This window comes from Leopardus geoffroyi, chromosome B1, assembly GCF_018350155.1.
Source record: "Leopardus geoffroyi isolate Oge1 chromosome B1, O.geoffroyi_Oge1_pat1.0, whole genome shotgun sequence".
NCBI classification, from domain to species: domain Eukaryota; kingdom Metazoa; phylum Chordata; class Mammalia; order Carnivora; family Felidae; genus Leopardus; species Leopardus geoffroyi.
The window spans coordinates 133621230-133643583 of NC_059327.1; the positions used below are offsets into that span (position 1 = coordinate 133621230).

The 22354-nt window shown below is 43.2% G+C and overlaps 1 protein-coding gene across 3 annotated transcripts in view; it reads right to left on the reverse strand.

Moving 5' to 3' along the window:
* AFF1 (AF4/FMR2 family member 1) overlaps nt 1–22354 on the reverse strand; it is a 136642-nt gene that overhangs the window by 8384 nt on the left and 105904 nt on the right. For all 3 annotated transcript variants that reach the window (XM_045473423.1, XM_045473422.1, XM_045473421.1), the window contains exons 11-18: nt 17606–18568; nt 7849–7952; nt 6574–6817; nt 5838–5929; nt 5592–5652; nt 2176–2312; nt 1520–1588; nt 932–1069 (exon numbers count right to left, since the gene is read on the reverse strand). In XM_045473423.1, the coding sequence (XP_045329379.1) occupies nt 932–1069; nt 1520–1588; nt 2176–2312; nt 5592–5652; nt 5838–5929; nt 6574–6817; nt 7849–7952; nt 17606–18568 (1808 nt within the window). The remainder of the gene's footprint in view (nt 1–931; nt 1070–1519; nt 1589–2175; nt 2313–5591; nt 5653–5837; nt 5930–6573; nt 6818–7848; nt 7953–17605; nt 18569–22354) is intronic.

Sequence of the window (22354 nt, forward strand, 5' to 3'; positions counted from 1 at the left end):
GCATTTTGAAAGACTAGAGTGGAATCTCCATGAGGGCAGAGATTCCTGCCTGCTTTGTTTACTGCTATACTCCCTGTACCTAACAACAAGGTTTGGTACAGAGGTGGCTTGCTATATAGTGACTGGACAAACTGAAGTTCTCTCAAATAATGTGTCTGACATCTCAGGGGTGAGGGTCATGAAAATTTTCAGAGATACGAAGTCACTTCTCAATCAGGACTTTTTTTTTTGAGAGGCCATATGGGAATCTCTTGAGTGCGCTGGAAATGGGGCAACCTTCTAGGTGATACTCTTAAAATAGCAAAACTTACCAGAACTGGGAATTTTTCAAGGAGTATGACCAAATTTTTAAAAATACTAGGCAAGTGCTACAGGGAAGAAAATTCTATCTTTATTTTAAAAACACCTGCACAAAAATTGCTTTGCAATATATTATGGTACAGATGAACAATTTCAGTTCACAAGGTGGGGTGGGGTGGGGTGGGGTGTGTGTGTGTGTGTGTGTGTGTGTGTGAATTTAGTTAGAACTTTCTTCATTCTTAATAACACTGTCACTGTCATAGATCCTAGAGGAGGTGGAGGGCATACAGTTCTGGATTGTTCTTGTTTACTGAAACACCAAGACAACATGCTACCTAGAGGGAGAAAAGACTGGCTCTGACTGGCTCTGCCTCTGTTTTGTTGTCAGGCAAATCTAAAGACCCTATGTTCTCTGTAATTATCTTTTTATATTACTCAATAAGCCAACATGTTGACTTATAACTATTCCTTAAAAAGGTAGAAATATGATAATAATTTAAGTTTAAGGAGATTAGCACACAGATGTACACAATCTTTGCAAAGCCAAAGTCATACAGATGGTTGCAAAAGCAAGAAGTAATTAAAGAAATAACTCAATTTTGAAAATTATTTAAATTAGACTCTTCATTACCTTGCAACGCATGGAGATGGTGCCTGGGCAACTTTGAAAAAACTGCTGAAGTGTTCATTAAGAGCACGAGAATACTTTATTGCTATATCTTTTTTACAACGAAACATCGCCATGTTCAAAATGGATTGGCAACGCATGCTGTGGACATACACAGAAGTTTAAGTGAAGCATTACTACTTTACAGACATGAGTATCACCACTACAGAAAGCCATCTAACTAATCTCTTATAGCCTAAAGAACACACTGGGTTTTCCTCCTCTACACTAGGAAGAGTATCTTAACAATCTTACTACACTATTCACACTATCAGCAAAAGTAAATATTGGTGGAAAACACAAATATACAAGAACATAATTGAAGTTACAAGACCAAACCATCTACTGAGTCATCGGTAACATGGCACTAGATGCCTTTCATAAAAAGTAACTATCACTAGGTTTAACCCCTTGACCACACCTCCTACTACTTTCTGGTTTTGTTCCACCTTTCATTATAATTTCCATGGTAAGAAAGCAAATTTTAAAATCTTTTTTGTAACAGCAAAAGAGGCAAAAGCAAATGCTATTTAGACAAAAAAAAGTACACACCATAAAACAGCAAGTATTTTCTCTTGTGGAGCTGAGGCATCTGAGAAGGATTTTAATGACATTATAAATCTATAGGAAAACATAAAAATACATCAGGTTAAACAAAAGCAGTTAGAAAATCCCAGGCACAAAGACATTTAACTATGTCTGTCTTAGCTTTCTGCTGATTTTCCTGAAGATGTGAAGACATGAAAACCACGCAGAAAAAAACCCAAGGCTTTAGAGCAGTAATTCAAGCCATTCAGAAAAGCAGGCGAGGGCATGTCTCTTCCCTGGCCTGTCTACTTGCTGGAAACCACGTAGACTTGTGACTTGCGTCCTCACTGAGTCCCCTGCCGAAATGCAGATGATAAGGAAGGGAGCTTACAGTGAGCTGATAAGAAAGCCAGACTGGAAAAACCAGCCTCTCCCTGAAAGGACTGGCATTTCACAGTGAACCTGGCACAATGAGAGAGCCAGACTCAGTCACTCTGCTCTAGTGCATCATCTAGAAGTGCTACACCCTTAGTTTGGCTCCAAGAAGAGGTCCTGGATCAGTTACTTCTTTAAGGCTCCCCTTTATTAAGTTGTCTTCATACTAAGTTCAAATGGATTAAAGCAATAAAGGAGAGGAAAGAGAAGTACTGAGGGAGATGGCAGAATGACTGGGCACTTACTTAATGAGGTCTACGGTTTCTGAGTACACCGAGTAAGCCGACTGGGACGCCGGGCTCTCCGACTCCATGGCGATCCCACACTCGATAAAGGACAAGGCGGCCTCCAAGTACTTAAAAGCCTTCCCAACCTTGTCTGTCTGCAGGAGGAGAACATGGTCGTTGTTAGACTTTTGTTTAGTTTCTCAAACACATTCTTTAACCTTCATTTCCCTCCAGCTGTCTTAGTTTACTTATGGCCAGGGAAAAGGGTGAACTCGAAATGATAACCAAAAAGCCTGCTGGCTCTGACCCGCTGAAAACTTTCTTTTAGCAAAAATTTGGTAGGAAGATGAAAATAATGTTAAGACTGTTCTCTCAAAATCTTAAACTACATATTCAAACCAAGGCAGTAAGTCCCCTTGCTGTTAGTGTGCAATTACTCATTACATAATTTTCTTGGGAAATAGATTTTTCTACACATCTAGACTGATGCAGACACAAATATCTTTGTTATGTGTTGAAGTTTATCTTATAAGCAGTAGAAAACATTACGGTTTATGAGCATCTTAGATATTATGTCTAACAATAATCGTTTTATGTATTTTACAGCCAAACAGATGATCCCAACTTCTCTGGAAGTCAGGGTTCAGTGCACAAGGCTATCCCCTAGGCTAGCAGGGATAAACTTGCAGAGTCCCTTAAAGGGCAAGCAGAAATCTATGAATGAAATCAGATACTGGTGGTCACCCAAACCTGAAGGCATACTGTGTCACTTAATGCCCCCTCACTGGAGCGCAGCCAGCTCCTCTGAGGCTGTGATAAGCACAGCCTTTTCTCTACACTTGGCATCTGCACCACATGTCACAAGAGCAACTGATTAACATGACATTTCCAAGTTTGTAGCTGCTACCAAGGCTTTCGATCTGATACGTTCAAAAAGAAGTAATAACAGCGAAGATGCAAGTGGAGTGGAAGGAGATGGTGACATATCAGCAAAGAAAGATAGTGTGGGGCTACTAAGTTTTTAAAATAACTTGGTTCTGGGGTGCCTGTGTGGCTCAGTCGGTTGAATGTCTGACTTTAGCTCAGGTCATGATATCACAGTTCATGGGTTTGAGGCCCATGTCGGGCTCTGTGCTGACAGCCTGGAGCCTGCTTCACATTCTGTGTCTCTCTGTCTCTCTCTGTTCCTCCCCGGCTTGTGCTGTCTCTCTCTCAAAAGTAAATAAACGTTAAAGAAGTTGTTTTTTTTTTTTTTTTTTTAATATAACTTGGTTCTAAAATACTTTTTCTAGAGCAGGTAGGCTCAGAAAATTAGCGACAGAAAGAATAAATATCAAAGTGGCAAGCTCCAGTGAATCGGCAGTAGAGGCTTAATGGTTTGCTTCATTGGTAAGAATTTAACTCCTGAAATTTATTTATTCAATGCCAACTCCTTCATGGAATTTCCAAGATTTATACTGGCCTTAGCCTATACACAAAAGAAACTATAGCAAAACAAGATGCCTCTTTGAGGTAACTATTTTCTAAGGCCATTAACGCAAATATTCCTGTGCCGGCTCCTGTGGAGCTCTGGAGACAGTGTTCCAGCAGTAGTATTCACACTTCCCTACTCAACAGTGACTCCAATGTGGAGATAAAATACACCCCTCTATGTTCAGTTGTGAGCTTAACTCCTTGGAATCCAAAATGGACCTAGTTGAGACCCTGTGCCGTTAAAAGAATATTACAAAAAAAAAATTACAAAGAGGCTGGTCATTCAAGTTTTTGTCCAAACCGGCATATTTTCACAGCAAAATGAGCTATTTATTAAAATGAGATTCAACAGGTATAAATCAGGACTATCCAGGGCAACCGGGGATACAAGAACAGCTTAGGTAGGGAGAAAGAAGATGTGCAACTGTATAAATAAAAAGCAAAAGAAAAACAAACTTCCCTGTACTACTGTTTGAATAATGAAGGGATCTAGTAATGAAGGGACGCTGAATGCATCCACTGCCAAGACAAATTTTAGATAACCGGCTGACAAAGTACTGAATATTTGCTCTTTTACAAAACGCAAAAGGTTCTGACAGTTCTGGCACCAACTTTGGAGAGCTAGAAGGCAGAGACTGGAAGAACACTGTCATTTGGTACAGAGTCAGACATCTTAATCTGACTCAGGCCATCCTAGTGACAGGGCAGCTTTGGAGATCGGTCTACAGAGGCTTGTCTCTGATCCCCTTACAGCACCCAGCATAGTAAGGACTTGATAAACATACTGCCCTGGTGAACGGGGCTGATAAAAGGGTCTCAGTCCAGCCCTCCCTAGGCAGTCAGTCTGAGCAGAGATGTCTAGGTTGGGGTTGAAGAGCACCAGGCCAGGATCTCAGTGGCCACCACGGCCTGGTCCGACTGCGATCCCCATGGGCCTCTGGAATGTGTGGGTCGGTTTGTATGTGGGAGAACAGAGGCAACCCATGTTCTTCCCATGTGGTACAAGGTTCAATATATGGTATTGGCAGGGGTTTAGGTCTGGGGAATACGTTAAACAAAAGGCCCAGAGTCTCAGATGTTTCAACATAACAAAGGGCAAACATTATCTAATTATACTACAGCAGAAATGTAAAAGCACATTTAATTGCACATGCACAAAGCATCACTTTCCAGAAGTCCCAATATCCACTGGGTAAAGAGAGCTCTTCTTTTAATTTGCTTAATGTTTTTTTATTTCGAGACAGAAAGACACAGAGCATGAGCAGGGCAGGAGCAGACAGAGAGGGAGACACAGAATCTGAAGCAGGCTCCAGGCTCTGAGCTGTCAGCACAGAGCCCGACGCAGGACTCGAACTCATGAACCATGAGATCATGACCCGAGCCGAAGTCAGACACTTAACCAACTGAGCCACCCAGGCGCCCCAAGACAGCTCATTTTTAAAAAGCATATTTACCAACAGTATAATCATTACCTTCATCTTAAAATTTTACGTAACAGCCTTTGGTCTGCATTCCCACGGGTTACTATCTCAAAGGTTTTAATTTTGGAGGCAAACAGACTAACTCACCTTTTGAAATGTTTCAAGCTGAACATAAATTCATAGACTTTCAATAGCAGAACTTGTCTTTCACATCCAAAGAATTCATTCAGTGGCACAAGGAAGCACTCATGCATTAAATCAAACACTACCAGGTGGATTTAACTTCCATTCGTTTAGATATAAAACTTGTCACTAGGTACACTGTATATTCGCCCACGCTCAGACTGAGTCAGAGAAAATAATTTCACTAAGAATCCCTTACCCCTTGTTCCTTAAGACCCCATTGATCCCACTTACACTGTGGCCAATGTTCGCCCTGCCCCCACCCTCCCCACCCCACCCCCGCTGTTCAGTGAGATGGCAAACTACAGATAACTTATCAGAACACATTCTACCAAAGGGAAGAAGAGCCAAACTGACCATTAACTCTGCTCTTTGCTTCAACTTTTTGGCCTCCTTCATGTGAAAATCTGCTTGTTGTCTGAAAGAGAAGCAAAGATCAGGGGTGGGTCACAGGAACCTAGAAATTACTACCGGGGGCAAGAGGACTTAAGACTAAGAGGGAAGAAAGCAATGGGAGGAGACAGAGGGCAGAGGAGGGAGTCAGCAGAGAAGGGGCAGAGGGAAAGTGACAAAAGCAGGAGCGGTGAGCATCCAGGGTCTTACCTGTCAAGCTTCACTGGAGGCTTCCCTGGTTTAGAATTACCATTTGGCAAAGAAGGCACTAGAAAAGGATTTGCAGTATCTCCAGAAGATCCCTTTAAAAAAATCATCATACAGATCACACTCCAACAGTTAAAACCATTGACCTAAAGGTACCACCCCTCTAAATTAGACCAAAATAGTAGTTCAAAAAAGATGAAATCAAGCACTGCACAGTTTAGCTTGGTTTAGCATTTTCCCGGCTAGATTCGACTGACACTGTAGGTTCTGATTATATTGAGGACTAAAAACACAAGAATGTCCAGAAGAGATATTCAACAAAGCTAAACATAACATTTTCTCTTAGTCAATACACACACACACAGGTTAGTAGGAAGAGAAGAACTTGTATTTGACTTGTATTTGAAAAGTGGCTAATTTTGTCCCATTATAACCAATAGTGAAAGTATTTGACATCAAACATCCAAACCGAGAACTAACCAGAGTAACCAATTTTTATTGCAAATCACCTGAGGGAAAATTAACACAAAAACTGATTCTGATTTTTCAACCTCTGAGTCACTTTAAGATGAATAAACTGATATCTAAACTTACATGGAATATTAACCATCTTTTTACTCTCCCTCTAAAAAGTAGAACTTTAAACACAAATAACTCACTGCAATACCACCACTGGGAACTTCTCTTACTGGGAATATCGATGGACTCCGTTCCCTATGTCCCAGCAACCCTTGCTTACTTTGTGCTCTGTACAGCTTCCAGATCCCTTCCCCTCCACTCTTCTGTGCTTCGGAGCAGAGGAGTCTTTGTGGCTGCCCTTGCTACTACTGGCACTTTGGGGAGGGTCCTGGTCCGCTTCCCGCTTTGGCCTCTTTTGTGCAGGCTTGGCTGGCTTCTGGGAGGATGAGGACGAGGATGAGGAGGACACAAGTTGGGGGGAAAGCATTTCCTTCTTTGAGGGCTCAGAGGAGGGCCTGGGTGTTCTGGAAAGAAACATCACTCAAAATTGAGTTAAGGAAGAACACAAACCACATAACTTAGTTGTTTAGTTGTAAGATAAATGGCTGCTGACACCAAAAATTAAGAAATCAGACCATGAAATCCATTCTTGTAGAAAGGCCAAATTACAGAGACTTTGGTGCCTTTGAAAGATCTAGAAAGGCCAAATTTCAGAGACTTTTGGTACCTTTGAAAGATCTAGTTCTATCTATGAACAATGGATTAAGTGGTGGAATTTGTCACTAAGCTTGCAGAGCCTGCCAGAGATCCTAACCTCCCCTAACCCAGTTAGTCTTATTAGCTACTCCCCAACCTGTATTTTTCTCTGACAAGTGGGCAAGCCTAGCTGCCACCTTCACCCTCCCTCCCTGACTCCCTCTCAAATCTCTGCTGACTCCCAGCCAGTGACACTATGCACTTTCTTTTGCCGAGTCCTGTTGGGAAGTGATTTCTTGACTTAACCAGAGAGTGAATAACAATTACTTTCTATATTCATACCTTCTTGGAACTACTCCCCTTTCCTTTGGCCCTCTCTCTCCAAAGCAAGAGACATAGTGAGCAGGCATGTGCATTCCTAGTAATTGCTTCAAGAAAGAGCGCTGAACCCAGGCTCTCAGAGTTCAAGTGCTGGTTCCATCTCTCAAGAATTCTGTGACTACAGACAAGTCATCTTCTCTCTCTGTGCCTTGGTTTCCAATTCTGAAGAGTAGGGTAATAGCAGCACCTTTCTAGTTTTTATTTAAAATGCTTTTAGAAAGAAGCTGTTTCCAGAAGTTCTGGAAATTTTCCATTGTTAAAATGCCTTTGATAAACCCAAGTTTGCTGCTCAGTGAATTGCTAATTCCTAAAAGGTCCTTTTCCATGGACGAAAGCAACATCAAACCAACCTATCTGCACATCTGAGCTGGATGTGTGTGTTAATCCACTCCTACTGCAAGAGAGAAATGTTTTTGCCCAGTCAAGACCCAGGAAGACTCGATCACCTTTCAAGGCTGTTGTTAATCTCTATACTCACTTTGTTTTAGAAGAATCTTTATGGGAAGATGAACATGATGGCTGTGCCTTGGTTTCTTTCTCCAGTCTGGCTTTCTTGCTATCATGGTCTTTCTCTGTGTCACCCTATGAGTGCAGCATAACAAAGTACACAGTTATAAACACAGTCATGCAGACAAAACAGAAAAGACTACACGGCAAAGTAACGACAGTAATTAGACTTTCGGCGACATCTATACCACACAGCAGACTTACAAGTACCTACACCATGTGTGTGTCGGGGTGGGGGGGGGGGGTGGAGGGAAGCAGACAATCTAGATTTGATGAGGTTTGTACTGAGACAGATTTCTGCCTGAGGAAGGAGTATTCTTCCCACCTAGGAAAGGGAGGATGTCTAAGTAATAGCTGACAAGAGTGATGGTCTTCGACAAATTACTGAAGTTTTTTAAACATAAAAGAATCAATAAAACACGCATATTTGCAGCAATAAAAGATGATTTTAAGAATGAGGGTATCTCCCTTTCTTTCACAAGAACCATCCACTTGACGCCTATTTTTTTCTCTTATTACTTTTAATTTTTTAATGTTTATTTTTGAGAGAGAGAGAGAGAGAGAGAGAGAGAGAGAGAGGGAGAGAGAACGCACACGCGAGCAGGGGAGGGGCAGAGAGAGGGTCCAAAGCTGGCTCTGCGCTGACAGCAGTGAGCCCAATGAGGGGCTCGAACTCACGAACCATGAGATCATTACCCGAGCTAAAGTCGGATGCTCAACCGACTGAGCCACCCAGACACCTCCCTTTTTTAAAGACTGTTTTTATATTTCTCTTTTTTAATATTTTTATTTATTTTTGAGACAGAGAGAGAGAGCATGAGCAGGGCAGAGAGAGAGGGAGACACAGAATCTGAAGCAGGCTCCAGGCTCTGAGCTGTCAGCACAGAGCCTGACACAGGGCTCGAACTCACGGACTGTGAGATCATGACCTGAGCCGAAGTCAGACGCTCAACCGACTAAGCCACCCAAGCGCCCCTATATTTCTCTACATAGATATGGGGACACATGTTTTTATTTTTCAAAAAATTTGAAAAAACTGAAGGATAAGTATAATTTGAGAGAAGAGTGATGAGCAAAACAGACATTTAATTCTACAGAGACGCACGTAATCGCAAAAACACGTTTATACCAACTAAAGTACAAGATAAACATATGCAATCGCTAAGAGAGCAAAGAATTCTTTATTTGTCATTTGTCAACATGCTGACCAAGTTCACAGCAAGTCTAACACGGACCGAGTGACTTCGCAATGGCTTCCTTCCCACTGGTCTGGACTCACATGACCGCTCTGTAGGAAGAACGGTAAGCAGCAGTGAAGTGACAGGTGGGAGGTCCTTCTTAATTCTGATGCACATTTAGAACCAAACTCCTCCCACTGTCAGTTCACCAAGAGAAATCTGGGACACGGCCAGTGAAACTAGGACAATCCCGAAAAAACCTAAGATCCTCTCTCAAAGCCTTAAAGGAAAAAAACATTCTTCATATTAACTGATTGTGGGAGGCCCTGGTTTTCACCACAGTCTCTCCTTCATTCCCTGAATTTCTCCAAGAAAAATGAATAAATTAAGAGGTGTAGGCTCAAGCTCTGCCCCAACCCTAACAGCCTGACCCTGCTCAAAAGATGGGGAAAGAGGAAAAACATACCCCTCCTCCTCCAGACATTCTGCAAACAAATGTGCCTAAGTGTGTACATGCATTCAGCCCTTCCTATCTCCTTTGGAAAAACAGTTTTATTTCCTGTTCCAAAACTGACCAAAGGGGCTTAGAAAAGGTAACAGGTTTTTAATCTCTTGGTGTATGTACAAGTGAGATTATTAAAAAGGGTAAATATGGATATAGAAGAGAACTTAAATCCAAAGGAAAGCCTTTACCTTCCTGGAGGCTGATTCTGTGGGACCTGCACTCTCTGGACAGCCCCCAGACAGCATCTAGAAAGAACCTTGACATGGGTAGTCCAAAGTGTTTAAGTTCAAAGACAGTGCAAAAATGAGAAATGTAATTATTTTTATATTGACTAAACAATGAAGTAGTGATGTTTTGGATATACTGGATTAAATAAAAATTTTTAAATTATTTTCACTGTGGGGGCACCTGGGTGGCTCTGTCAGTTAAGCATCTGAATCTTGGTTTCGGCTCAGGTCTTGATCTCACAGTTTGTGAGATTGAGCCCCATGTCAGGCCCTGTGCTAAAAACAAGGAGCTTGCATGGGGTTCTCTTTCTCTCTGATCCCCTACCCCTGCGTGATACCTTTCTCAAAAACAGATATACAGGTTTTGTTTTTTTTTTTTAATTATTTTCACTGTTTTTTTTTTTGGTGCTACATATATTATGTATGTATATATATGTGTGTGTGTGTGTGTGCATATATATATATATATATTTTTTTTTTTTATTAGAGAGAAAGAGAGCAGGGAAGAGGGGCAGAAAGAGAGAGAGAGAGAGAGATGGAGAGAACCTTAAGCACACTCCATATTCAGCATGGAGCCTGATGTGGGGCTTGATCCCATGACCCTGGGATCATGACCTGAGCTAAAAATCGAGAGTTGGACACTCAAAGGACTGAGTCACCTGGGTGAGGCTTTTTATATTTTTAATGTGGCTACTAGAACATTTTAAATTACATATGTGGTTTACATTGTATTTCTAGTGGACAGTGCTGTGCTACAGTTTTCAACAGCCAATCTGCAAACTGGGCTCTGAACTTCCAATTAGCTAATGCAAAGAAGGAATAATAAAATGTACAGGCTAAATAAGATAAAAAAACAAACCAGCTGCTCAAAAATATAATTATTTATTACAGAACATTGCAGAAAAAGTATCTCGGGGGACCTAGTAAGGAGATAACGTGATGTAAATGAATAGCTACATCTAAAAGGCACAGCCGTTTCTCCTGTGACATTAAACACAGGCCAGCAGCAGAATTCAGGAGCACAATTCAGAAGAAATGAAAGGCACTGGCACATGCCAGGAGAAGCCTCCTGGGATTCTGCCCAGCACATGGATCCCCATTCAACAATTCATAATGGTAACATTTGAGAGATAGTTCATGTTGGCAGAGAAAAGAGAGTAAATTGGGAATGACTGGGTTAAAATAGAACCCTACTCTCCTCCTTGTCAGTTAAGAACCTACTTATGCCTGGGGCATGGGGGTGGCTCAGTCAGTTAAGTGGCCGGCTCTTGATTTCAGCTCCGGTCATGATCTCACAGTTTGTGAGCTCAAGCCCCGCACTGGGCTCTGTGCTGACAGTGCAGAGCCTGCTTGGGGTTCTCTCTCTCCCTCTCAATCTCTTTCTCTCTCTCTCTCTCTCTCTCTCTCTCTGCCCCTACCCTGCGTGTGCTTTAGCTCTCTTCCAAAAATAAATAAATAGTAAAAAAACAAATGAACCTACTTGTGCCCAAGAGTCTCTGCCACCAGTGGACCCAATGAATTCTCCTGAGTTTTAGATTAAAGGCTAGAAAGTTGGCAAGCAAACAGTGCAAGAAGATGGGAGATTTATCTTTGGAAAGTCACAGAATTTGCTAAAATATACAGATATTAACTTGCACATGGAGTAGTTAGTAATACATACTTTTTCCAGTGGAAGGTGTTTCCAGGCAATTAATGACATTTAGGGTAAATTCCCAAGGCAAAATTAGGCATAAACTGTCCACAAGGTTACTTCCTTAAAAACAAAACAAACAAACAAACAAACAAACAAAACCCACCAAACCCCAGAGGTGGAATGTGAGTTAATTTTTGTTTATAGATCTTCATGCTGCTTAGGACTATAAAACCAAAGTGGCAGACCTTATACACCACACATGAAAATAAGATTCATAATGAGTCAATCCTCACAGACCGGACATAACCCTGGCTTGCGCCAATCAGCGACTCAAGAGAACAGCCAAAAAACCCCAAGAAGTTACCACACAATAACTTCGACACAAGCATTTAACAACTGTGTTGGCACTTACTGGAATAATATACTGATTATATTGATGTGTAGAACTTACAAGCTGATAATATTCTTTAAGCTGGTAGAAAGTAAGCCATTAAACCAAATAAAGCAACATTCCCCTTCTGGTGATTTTCCTCACCTGAGTTCAAGCCTGTGGGCTTGAGGTTAGTATTTCTGTACACTATGCACTTGGAACCCTGTCATCCTCTGTCTGGAACAGTCACAGAGGCTTCCCCAGAGTAAGTATTTGTCTGGTGGCACAGAAAGCAAGTTTAGCAGCTGACGGCACAGCTGAAGCCCCTGGAAACAGGACTGCAAGACAAGTCTCAGGGGGGTGGATTTAGGAAAGGGCCATTAAACAGGGAGCCAAGCAATACTGAGCGGCAGGAAATGCACACTTGAATTCCAAGACTGAAAAGGAGGCAAGGAGTTCTTAAGATTTTCCTGGGACACGAAGCCATTTGAAAATGAGACAAGGGGCACCTGGGTGGCTCAGTCGGTTGAGCGTTGACTTCAGTTCAGGTCATGATCTCACGGTTCGTGGGTTCGAGCCCCGCAACAGGCTCCGTGCTGACCGCTTGCTCAGAGCCCGGACCTGCTTCAGATTCTGTGTCTCCTCTCTCTGCCCCTCCCCCACTCATGCTTTGTCTCACTCTGTTTCTCAAAAATAAATAAATGTAACAAAAAAAAAAAAAAGAGAAAAGGAAAAAAAAAGAAGAAAAAGAAAATGAGACAAGAGCGATGCACTCCGTCTTCAAGAGGAAAAAGACGTCTCCTTTGCCCTTTGGCCTATTCACAGATCACCCCCCCCTTACAAGGAACCCTTGTCTAAGGTCTGGGCTTCAGAAGTTCTCTTTTTCTAGAAGGATAAGCATCTCAAACAGGGCCTATAACTACAACAAAAGGAGGCTGCTGGCTGATGACTGGTTCCTAACTGACTTGTTTGCTTTTCTTAACCTGGTGGGTCAGGCGGCCAAGGATTATCTGCCAAATGGCGCTCCACCTACAGAGTCCAGTGGAAGGGCAAGCATGAAGACCATACAAGGAAGAGATGGGGACTGTGCTGGGCCAAGCTGGTTCCTGAAAAAGAACACCCCCAGGGCAGCCTCATGCCCACCCCAGCATCTGGCTCACCATCTATGTACCCAAAGGTGGCAGAGGGAACATGAAGACAGCTTTAGGCCATAAAGTTTCTAACAGGTAGAAAGATGGTCTACCACAAGCTTTGCTACGGCAGGGAAAGATGAGGGGCATCTGAAAGGGAAACTGATGTAGAAGGGTGTGGGGGGAGCACTGGAGTGGCAGGAGCAGGGACAATGCAGGGACTGGGCCAGGGATGACACTCTGTCAGTGTCCATACACTGCCCTTGAGCTGTAACCTTGTGCCTCTCTCCAGTAATCCCCCCACCAGACACCTGTGTACAAAAAGAAACCCCCATCAGGTGTGAAAGATAAGAGCATTGCTGGACTGGAAGGGGTCAGCACATGTGAGCTCCAGACCCACTGGTTGCTAAGCAGCCAAGCGATGTTAGAGCCGTCCTGGATCTCATCTAGAAAAGGGGGCAGCTGAACAAGGAACCCACAGTGTCTCAGCACTCAAACTACCAGACTGTCCTCTCCCTCAAGAAAGCAAAGGAGCTTGGCAAGCACCTGGGGGTGGGAAGAGTGGAGAATCTTCTGGGCAATTCAGGGACTTTCTGGGATGTGCTTTTGCACAAAGTTCACTAAGATGACGACACAGTGGTCCAATCAGCACCGAGAACGAGGGCAGGGACTTACGGAGAAGACAGCTTACATTCACTGGGATAAGTACGACACACAAGGAAAATTAGCCCACCTTTGGCCCTTCTTTTTGGTGAGGAAATACACAGGCATTAAGAATGGTTTAAGACAGTCTTCACACCACACTCACATGGTCATGATGCAGAGTAACTAACAAGGCATGAAGTAATTAGATATCAGTGACTTGAGGAGACTTCTAGTTTCTTTATAGGGATGACTTTTCAAACCCTTGATGTTGAAGAAGAGTAACTGGGAATGTTGATCTCAATAGGTAGTTTAAGGAAAGACAGATCGTGCTCGCTTCGGCAGCACATATACTAAGGAAAGACAGATCTTGGAGAGAACGAAGGGACTGAACCAACCATCCTCAAGCAATAAAAATGCACTACATCCCCTAACTTCCTTTACCCATTCTCCAAAACTGACATAAATGATAGCTCTGAAATTGTATTTCACGAAATGCCAAAGCTTCTTGGTCCGTAAAGCAGCTATTAAGAGAAAGGAAAAGACAGGCTTGAATGAATATACCTCCTTGTTCTGACATGTCTACACCATGGTTAGGACCTGCTGGCATTTCATTTGAAAGATGATCTATACAATGATTGAAATTAAATGAGATACTGTCAACAAAAGTGCCTAGAATAAAACTTAACTCACGCATGGAGCTTTGTGCATGTTAAGTATGTTGTTAAATGCTCTCAATTGCACTAGACTGGTTGTATTTCTTATATTGTGCTTCTTGACTTTCATTTTTCTTCCAAGTCTGAGCAACATAAGCTTGGTTTACAAATTATATAAATGAAAACATAAGTTGTGTTTTAAATTCTAGTTCTTTTTGTTTTTAATGTTTTATTTATTTTTGAGAGAGAGCGTGAGCAGGGCAGGAGCACAGAGAGGGGGACAGAGGATCCAAAGCGGGCTCTGCGTTGACAGCACAGAGCCTGATGCAGGGCTCGAACTATGAACCGGGAGATGATGACCTGAGCTGAAGTCGGATGCTCAACCGACTGAGCCACCCAGGCGCGCCCCCTAAATCCTAAACTGTAATCAAGTTGATGAAATTCTGTAGTTTATGTAAGGGGCACTCGGTCAAGTCATGCGTGTTTCCCCTAATTTTCTCCACTTCTCCTCACAAACTGCTCCTTGCCCACTCTTTCAGGTGCCATATCTGACAGCTTCATCACAGCTACTGTCATCCACTGTAAGTCTTTAGGATTATCTTCTCACAATTTTAAGCCTACAGTGGCTTTAAGGATCCATTAACACTCTGAAAATAGTTGCTAAATTTTGCATCAGGAAAGGAACACACTGAATTTAAATGAAAAACTAAATTTCAGGGGCACCTTGCTGGCTCAGTCCAGTCGAGCATGTGACTCAATCTCAGGGTCATGAGTTCAAGCCCCATGTTGGACATGGAGCCTACCTAAAAAAAAGAAAAGAAAATACAAAAGAAAAGCTAAACTTCACTAATGTGAAGGATAAGGTACATTCTTCAAACTGCTCTCATTACTTCCGCAGACAGCTTTTTCTAGTGCTCCCACTTAAAATGAAGGCAATGAACAAATTTTCACCATCCAAATTTGTGGAAAAGCGCTCAGTCTTAAAACGAGAACAGTCCTGCCTGCCTTGGGGTCCAACCCCACATGCTGGAGGAGCAGCTACACTATGGGAAAGGCCACAGTCACGCTGCCCTGAACAAAGGGAGTCAATGGGGTCTCAACAGGAAAGGGGGAAGCCCGCCTGCAAAGGGAAGGATCTCAGGTTCCTATGACCAATATTCATACTACCTGGAACACAACAGGTATAAAAACAAAGGATCATGATTCTCTGGTCATGAAATAAGTATAGAGCTGAATTATTTTTAAGTTTATTCATCTGAAAGCTTCTAACTAGTGACATCCGTTAGGTAAGGAATTCCTCACTGCCTAGATCCATGATGTTGAAAAGTGGCACAAGGGAGGTACTTCTCAATCCAAAGAACTAGCTTTGTACAATCTTGGCCCTGTGGTATGGCTCTGCTCCGGTGGTCCCCAGCTCCGCTAGACATTAGGATTTAGGAAACACCAATGGAGGGAGGAAGGGAGGGGGACACAAACCTTGCCATCAGCATTAAAGGCTCCCTGGTGACCATCACATTGGTTCAGACCCCGATCCTATCAGTACCACAGCAGAGAGGCAAACTGTTCCCAGGGGCAGTTCTCTCTGCCGCCTGCTGAACACCCAAGAAAGCATGCATCTAAGATGGGGGGGGAGGGGGGTCATTATTTCTCCATCCTCTAAACAAAGAGATCAATTAGCTGCCCTGGTGGAGCAAGGCCAAGGGCTGGGAATGGCTTTTAGAGTGCACAGCTCATATCCTCAACGGGGAGAGCTGAGTTTCCCTTTATGGAGCTGCAAGCGATGCTTCTAGTTTTGTGCTGGGGTATGGACGGGGCTAAGAACTGTCCGGGGGAGCCTCCATTTCTAACATCCACACTGGGTTAGTAAGTATTTTAGAAGCCAGTATTTCTCCCCACTCCAGCTATTGCAGAAGGGTCACTGGAGACTAGACGAGATCATGGTGGCTGGAGGTTAAGTGATTAAAAGATTTCCCAGGAGGAAGGGGAGGTGAAGGAGTATATTTCTGAACCTTTCTCATGGGTATGAGATGCAGGCACCTTTTTCCTACCCAGAACCATCACAATTTTATCCATGAAGTTTTACACCTTCAACACATACACATACTGTTTTTAAGGGTTCTCTGACCTGGGACATGCCCCCTTCTAGCTGAAACAGCACCACCAATCGGCACTGGATCCCACCCCGCTTGACTTGCTGGCTGCTGTTATGGTGGTAATGCACACCCTCAGGTCTCATTCAACAAGCTTCTGGAGAAAACAGTCACCCTTCGCTATTTGATAAAGTCATGTTATATTTTTAACCTAGTGGAGTAACTGGTCGAATCACAGACAGGACAGCAGGCTTCATGATCTTTTTGTCCTTTGTTATTCTTAGCTCAATTTCCACAACGGAGTAAGAAGATTTTGGTGGACTTGTGAGAGTGTTAAAACTTTTATCCCTTGTCAGCAGGAAAGAGCTGGCCCTTCTTGTGCCTTTCGTTCTGAATCTTGGGACAGATTAGGCTGGAATGCCACTGGGGAAAAAACCTGCTTATCTTTCACCATGAAGAGTATCAGGAGCTCAGTGATTCAGAATACAGGAAGGAAGGAGATTGTCCAAATGAATAGTATGTCCAAGTTAACTCAGGGTCTTAAGTAATGTGAGATTTTTTTTTTTTTTTTAACCTTCTTCACTGTGTTTATTCCTTAAAGTGAAGTTTCCAAAAATTATGATAAATGAAATGACAGATTTTTAATACCTTACAACATACCATTACCAGCCTGTATTCCTCAACAAGATATCCCAACCATGTGTTTAATAGCTCTATAACCTTTTTTTATAATGTTCTGCTTATTAATAAAAGTCTTTAATAGAGGTCACAAATTCTAAATCTGGTAGTTTCAAATTAATGAAGTGTTAGGCAGCCGTGAGTTAAAATATAGATGTAATATTGGTGGTGTTAAAAAGAATCATATTACGGGAGTAAAATTTAGAGTATAGCAGTTCTTTCAGTAATTCAGAATACTAATTAACATTTCAGTACATTAAGATTTCAATTTCTAGGACAAAACCTAATCATGGGCCAGGTGGTAAATACCAATGTTATCGGAAAAAATAAAAGTGTACCCCCAAAATGCTACATTATCCTAAAACAAGACATCCTTTAGGAGGACTGCCTCCCCTTTTCAGACTGTTGAAGGGACCTGGCATCTGGTAATGCCCTCTGGCAGAGGGGGAAGCATGCAGATCCTCAGGGAGAGGGTAATTCTGGTGTCGGAGCAAAGGCTACATCAGATCAAGGCAAAGATTCCCCGTCTCTTCTAGGACAACTCAGGGGTCAGAGCCAGCCCCAAGCCAACAGGAGGTACAATCCACACGGCTGGGGGAGGCCAGGCACCTACACTCACCTTTCTCTTTTTGGCCAACTTGCTTGAACTGTCTGCGCCTCTCTTCTCGGGATCAGGCTTCTTCCCTGTGGCGGGCTGCTTGTCGTCCGGTCTCTTCTGGCGGCCCCCCTTCCCAGGAAGCTGGGGTATCCGAGAAAGAAGGTCGAGGGTTATCTTCACCATCAAGATCGGCGGGGGAGCGGTGTCCCTGAGCGGGGAGAGCAGCTTGGGGTCTCTCGTGGGCCCCGGGAGCCTGTCCTTCCGGCGGTCTTCCTGGACAACCACGGCACGCCGGCAGCCGCTAGTCCTTCCACCGCCGCCCTGGGGCGGGCCCTGGCTCTGGGTCAAGGGGACCAGGGCAAAGTGCTCGGGGCTCCTGGCCCCCACATTGTCCTTCGTGGGCTCCGGGCCCGAGAGCGCCTTCGAGGGGGCCAGCGGCCCACTCCTGTGCTTCTTCCTCTCACTGGGGCTGGGGCTGGGGCTGGGGCCGGGCGCCGCAGGCTTGGGCTCTCGGCCGTCTCCTGCACGGGGCCTCCCTTTCGTCTTCACCTTGGGCTTGTCTTTGGAAGGCTGGTCTTTGGAGCCGTAGGGAGGGGGTCCCAGCTCACTTTCCACCTGCAGGCTGGCCCGCGAGTCTGACTGCGCAGGGGCCTTGACGGGCTTTTTGGGCTGTTTGTTTCCGACGGTCTGCCTCTGGGGAGCCTCCTGTTGGGCGGGGGACTTCTGACAGCTCCTCTTGCCGGCGTGCAGGCCTTCCGAGGGGCCCCGAGGGCCCTTGCCAGAGCTCTTGAGGGCAGGGTCTTTGGATTCCGAGCGCTCGTGGCTGGCGGCACCACCACCGCCGTCGCCCCCGCCCTTGCCCTTACTCTCTGGGTGCCGAGGCGGAGGCTCCGCGCTCCCCAGGGCGTCCGGCGCTGCTGCTGGCTGGCTCACTTTGGTCAGCCAGTTGTCCAGCTGCCATTTGTTTGTTGTAGGAGGCTCGGGCTAAAAACCAAGGAGTAGAGAAGAATGTGAGCTAACCAAGGATGATAAACTCTTCTGTGCTAGTCACCCAATTGTATAGGACTCTCCCAGGGAGATGTAATCATTCCAAACCTAAGAATTCGAGTCCTTTTTATCCCCTCTAGATACAGGTCAGAGCCTCTTAATAATTAACTCTTAAAACAATCTTCCCATCTTTTTGTGCTACAGGAATTTTGCCGTAGCAGATATCGACTAATAACAGACCATGAGATATTGACCGATGTAGACCACTGACAACTGGGGAGAAATCTTTGTAGCAAGTATTTTGTTCTAATAGTAATTCCAGTGTAATTTAGACAGAAATGACACATTTTGGCTCCTAAACTATCCTATCAGAAAATAAAGGGAAAAATGAAGAATAAACAGAATCCTTTTATCAAGGATTTTCAGAAGGCTAATGAGTAAACTAAAGATCTTAGTGATTACCTATAGGCTTTATCCTTTTTTTTTTTTTGACATACTTTTCAACTGAAAAGCACTTTCCGCAAGACTTGATTTCATTTCTTTACTTAAAAACATTAAACATTTATACATGACAAGGTTTGCAGTATGTCATGGAATACGGCTTGATTTTCAAATTTTACACCTCGCTTGGGTAAAAGAATCAAGTGAAGGTGCATTAACCACTTGAATTTAGTCCCACTTGAAGTCTTTAAAACTCAAACATTACGTCTCTTGTTACAGGCAATCTTATCTGAAATAGCATCTATTTTTCTAAGAAACACAGGGTGGCTCCAGAACACACAATTAAGAGCAGTGAGATGACACTGATTATACGTACATCTGATAGGACAAACAAACAGAAGTTCCTGGCTTCTCCTGGTATCTTAACTGTTTTTCAAATCTTTGTTGCTCACTGGCTATTGATGCAACCTAACACGTCTCTCCAAGTAGATTATTAACAGAATGACCCAAAGACGTTTCTGTCTCCAAGTTCCACTCTTATGTTTGCAATATAGTGATGTACATGAGATACTTACTTACAACATTTCTACAGGCATGTTACAGCACCTATACATTTTACGCCATATGGAAACATTAGTGTCTAACAGAGTAAGCAATGATTATGCCTTTTAAAAGGGCAGCACATCACCGACATGCTACATGTTTTTTAAGATCCATTCTGATCTGTGGTTTGTATGAGTGACTAAACCATATATGCAATGTACCAGAGAGTTAACTGAAAGATATTCCACATAGGATTTAACTGGTTAGAGATTAGGGATAAGCAGATCACTCCAGTAGGTGGATGATATTTTACAGGAAAGACTGCTAACAACTTTCTGAAGTGGAATGTCCCAAATAATTCAACTCTATAAAAACACTACAAATTGATACGTCAAGACGTGGATATAATGTAAAGGATTTTTGACCAGAAAAAAAGTTAGGTAATAAAATGATCAGGTAGGTAGTTTGGGCTTGGTGTGATGAAAACAGAAGAGGAACTGTAAGGAACCAGGTAGGACCATAGTTCAGCCAGAAGGAGGGCTGCAGAACTGTTTTTTTTTTTTTTTTTTGCTTACCCCTCATTGCTGCTTAATATATCTCCTTCAATATCAACTCTACACCCAGGCTCTCATTTGAATTTCAGAGCAGAAGGGAAGGAAGAAGGAAACGACTCTAATGTGCCAGGCATTTATTTTGCCACAGGAAATCTAAAACTGTATTCCATATTCTAACAAGACAGGATGATTGTTAATAGTGGAGAAAAGATTAGCACCCAATACCTACTTGTCAAATGTGACTTCCTGCAAAGGCTTGAGGGTGTGGTAATCTGGGTGCTAACCAGGAACAAGGCATTAAGATATATTACTTGCCAATCACCTTAGGAACCAAAACTTTCAAATCCTTTCTTGGGAGAGGTATGGATCTCTCACCAAGGCTAAGTTTACAGCCCCACTGACATCACTGACATGCTCTATAGAAGAGTATTTATTCGTGAACCAAAAAGGAAAGTCATTCCTGGTATAAATAACATCTGTTCTCCCCCCACCCCAAAACAGGGCAGTATAAGATACATTTAGTAGGAATGTCCTACTAAAGGAATGTCCTGGTTACAGAAATAAAACACATTTTCTTCAACTATGGTCCTAAAATTGTCCAGAAGGAAGGCATATGGCCCAATTGCAGGGTAAAATTGAATTTATGTGCCCAGACAAGGAGAAAAGGTATGGACAATCCCTTCTACAGACCTGCCATAAAGATGTAAAATGGACAGAATTATTTTAAGATCAGGTATTATTTGGTTGTTGGGATAAGGAAAACTTTTACATTAAGGGATTGAATGAAATAGATTTTAAGATGAATTTTAAACGCTGGACAGGATCAAGGTTTGGACTTTCCTTTCTTCCCCTGCCTTTCCTCATGCCCCGCCACCAGTCTCCCCGTCCAGTGCTGGTGCAACCCCAACACTACACACTGGGTGTGAAAAAAATACCGGATTTTCACTAGGGTTTTTTTTTTTTTTTTTAATTTATTTTGAAAGGGAGAGCATGCACACGTGGGGGAGGGGCAGAGAGAGAATCCCGCTCTGTCAGGGCAGAGCTCGAACCCACCAACTGTGAGATCATGACCTGAGCCAAAGTCGGATGTTTAACCCACTGAGCCACCCAAGCGCTCCTCAATAAGTTTTAAGAAATGTTTGACAATACGTCCCTTTACATCTCCTAACTCCTCAAATTGGTGGAAGTTCATGCATTTTAGGATAAATTATGGTTCTGAATAAAAAGTTTTGAGCTATGCACAAATATGTCTCCTTTTTTTTTTTTCTTCGTAAAAATGTCGTTATGAGTCTCAAAATGTAAGGAAAAGAAGGAAAGGAGAGGACTATGAGAGAGAGGCATGGTGTAGTAGCAAAAAATGCTCTGGAGTCAGATGGCCATGGGCCTAAATCTTGGTGTTGCTACCTTTTAACTGGTAAAAAGACAGCTCCCAACCTCCCACGGTTGATGGAGAGCTAAGTCAAATAACTCATTAAAAAATACCAAGAGTATGGGAGGCAAATCAACAAAGGCATTTCACCATAAACAAAGCGGGACAATGAATCTGCGTTACAAGACCAAGTAGATCCTTGAATAACGGAGAATAGAATCATTTTTTCTTAACGTAAGCAGTAAAAAGACGATGTGTCCCATATATTTGGAAAAGCTGAGATTTACATTTCGATTCACACTATAAAGCAGACACCGAAAGCAGCTTCCCCCAAATTGCCAGCCCATTGGTGGGCATACGGCATTTCAGATCGCCTAAGATCACTGGACTACTTTATCAAATGGATTTAAAATGGAGCCATAACAAGCACAAATCTCAGCATTAAAAATAGATTTTAAAACAGGGTGACGGGGTGGCTGGGTGGCTCAGTCGGTTAATCATCTGAGTCTTGGTTTCGGCTCAGCTCACGATCTCATGGTATTTGAGCTCAAGCCCCGTGTTGGGCTCCACAGCTGGAGTTTCAGCTGCTTGGGTTTCATCCTCTCTCTCTCTATTTCTCTCTCTTCCTCTGGCCCTCCCCTGCTCGCACTATCTCAGTCTCTCTCAAAATAAATAAATAAACTTAAAAAAAAAATACTCTCACACATGAGATTTACAATAATGCAGGTGTTTCTTTGAAAAGAAAAGAAGGTATGGGGCGCCTGGGTGGCTCAGTCAGTTAAGTGTCCGACTTCGGCTCAGGTCATGATCTTGCAGTTCGTGAGTTCAAGCCTTGCGTGGGGTTCTGTGCTGACACCTCGGAGCCTGGAGCCTGCG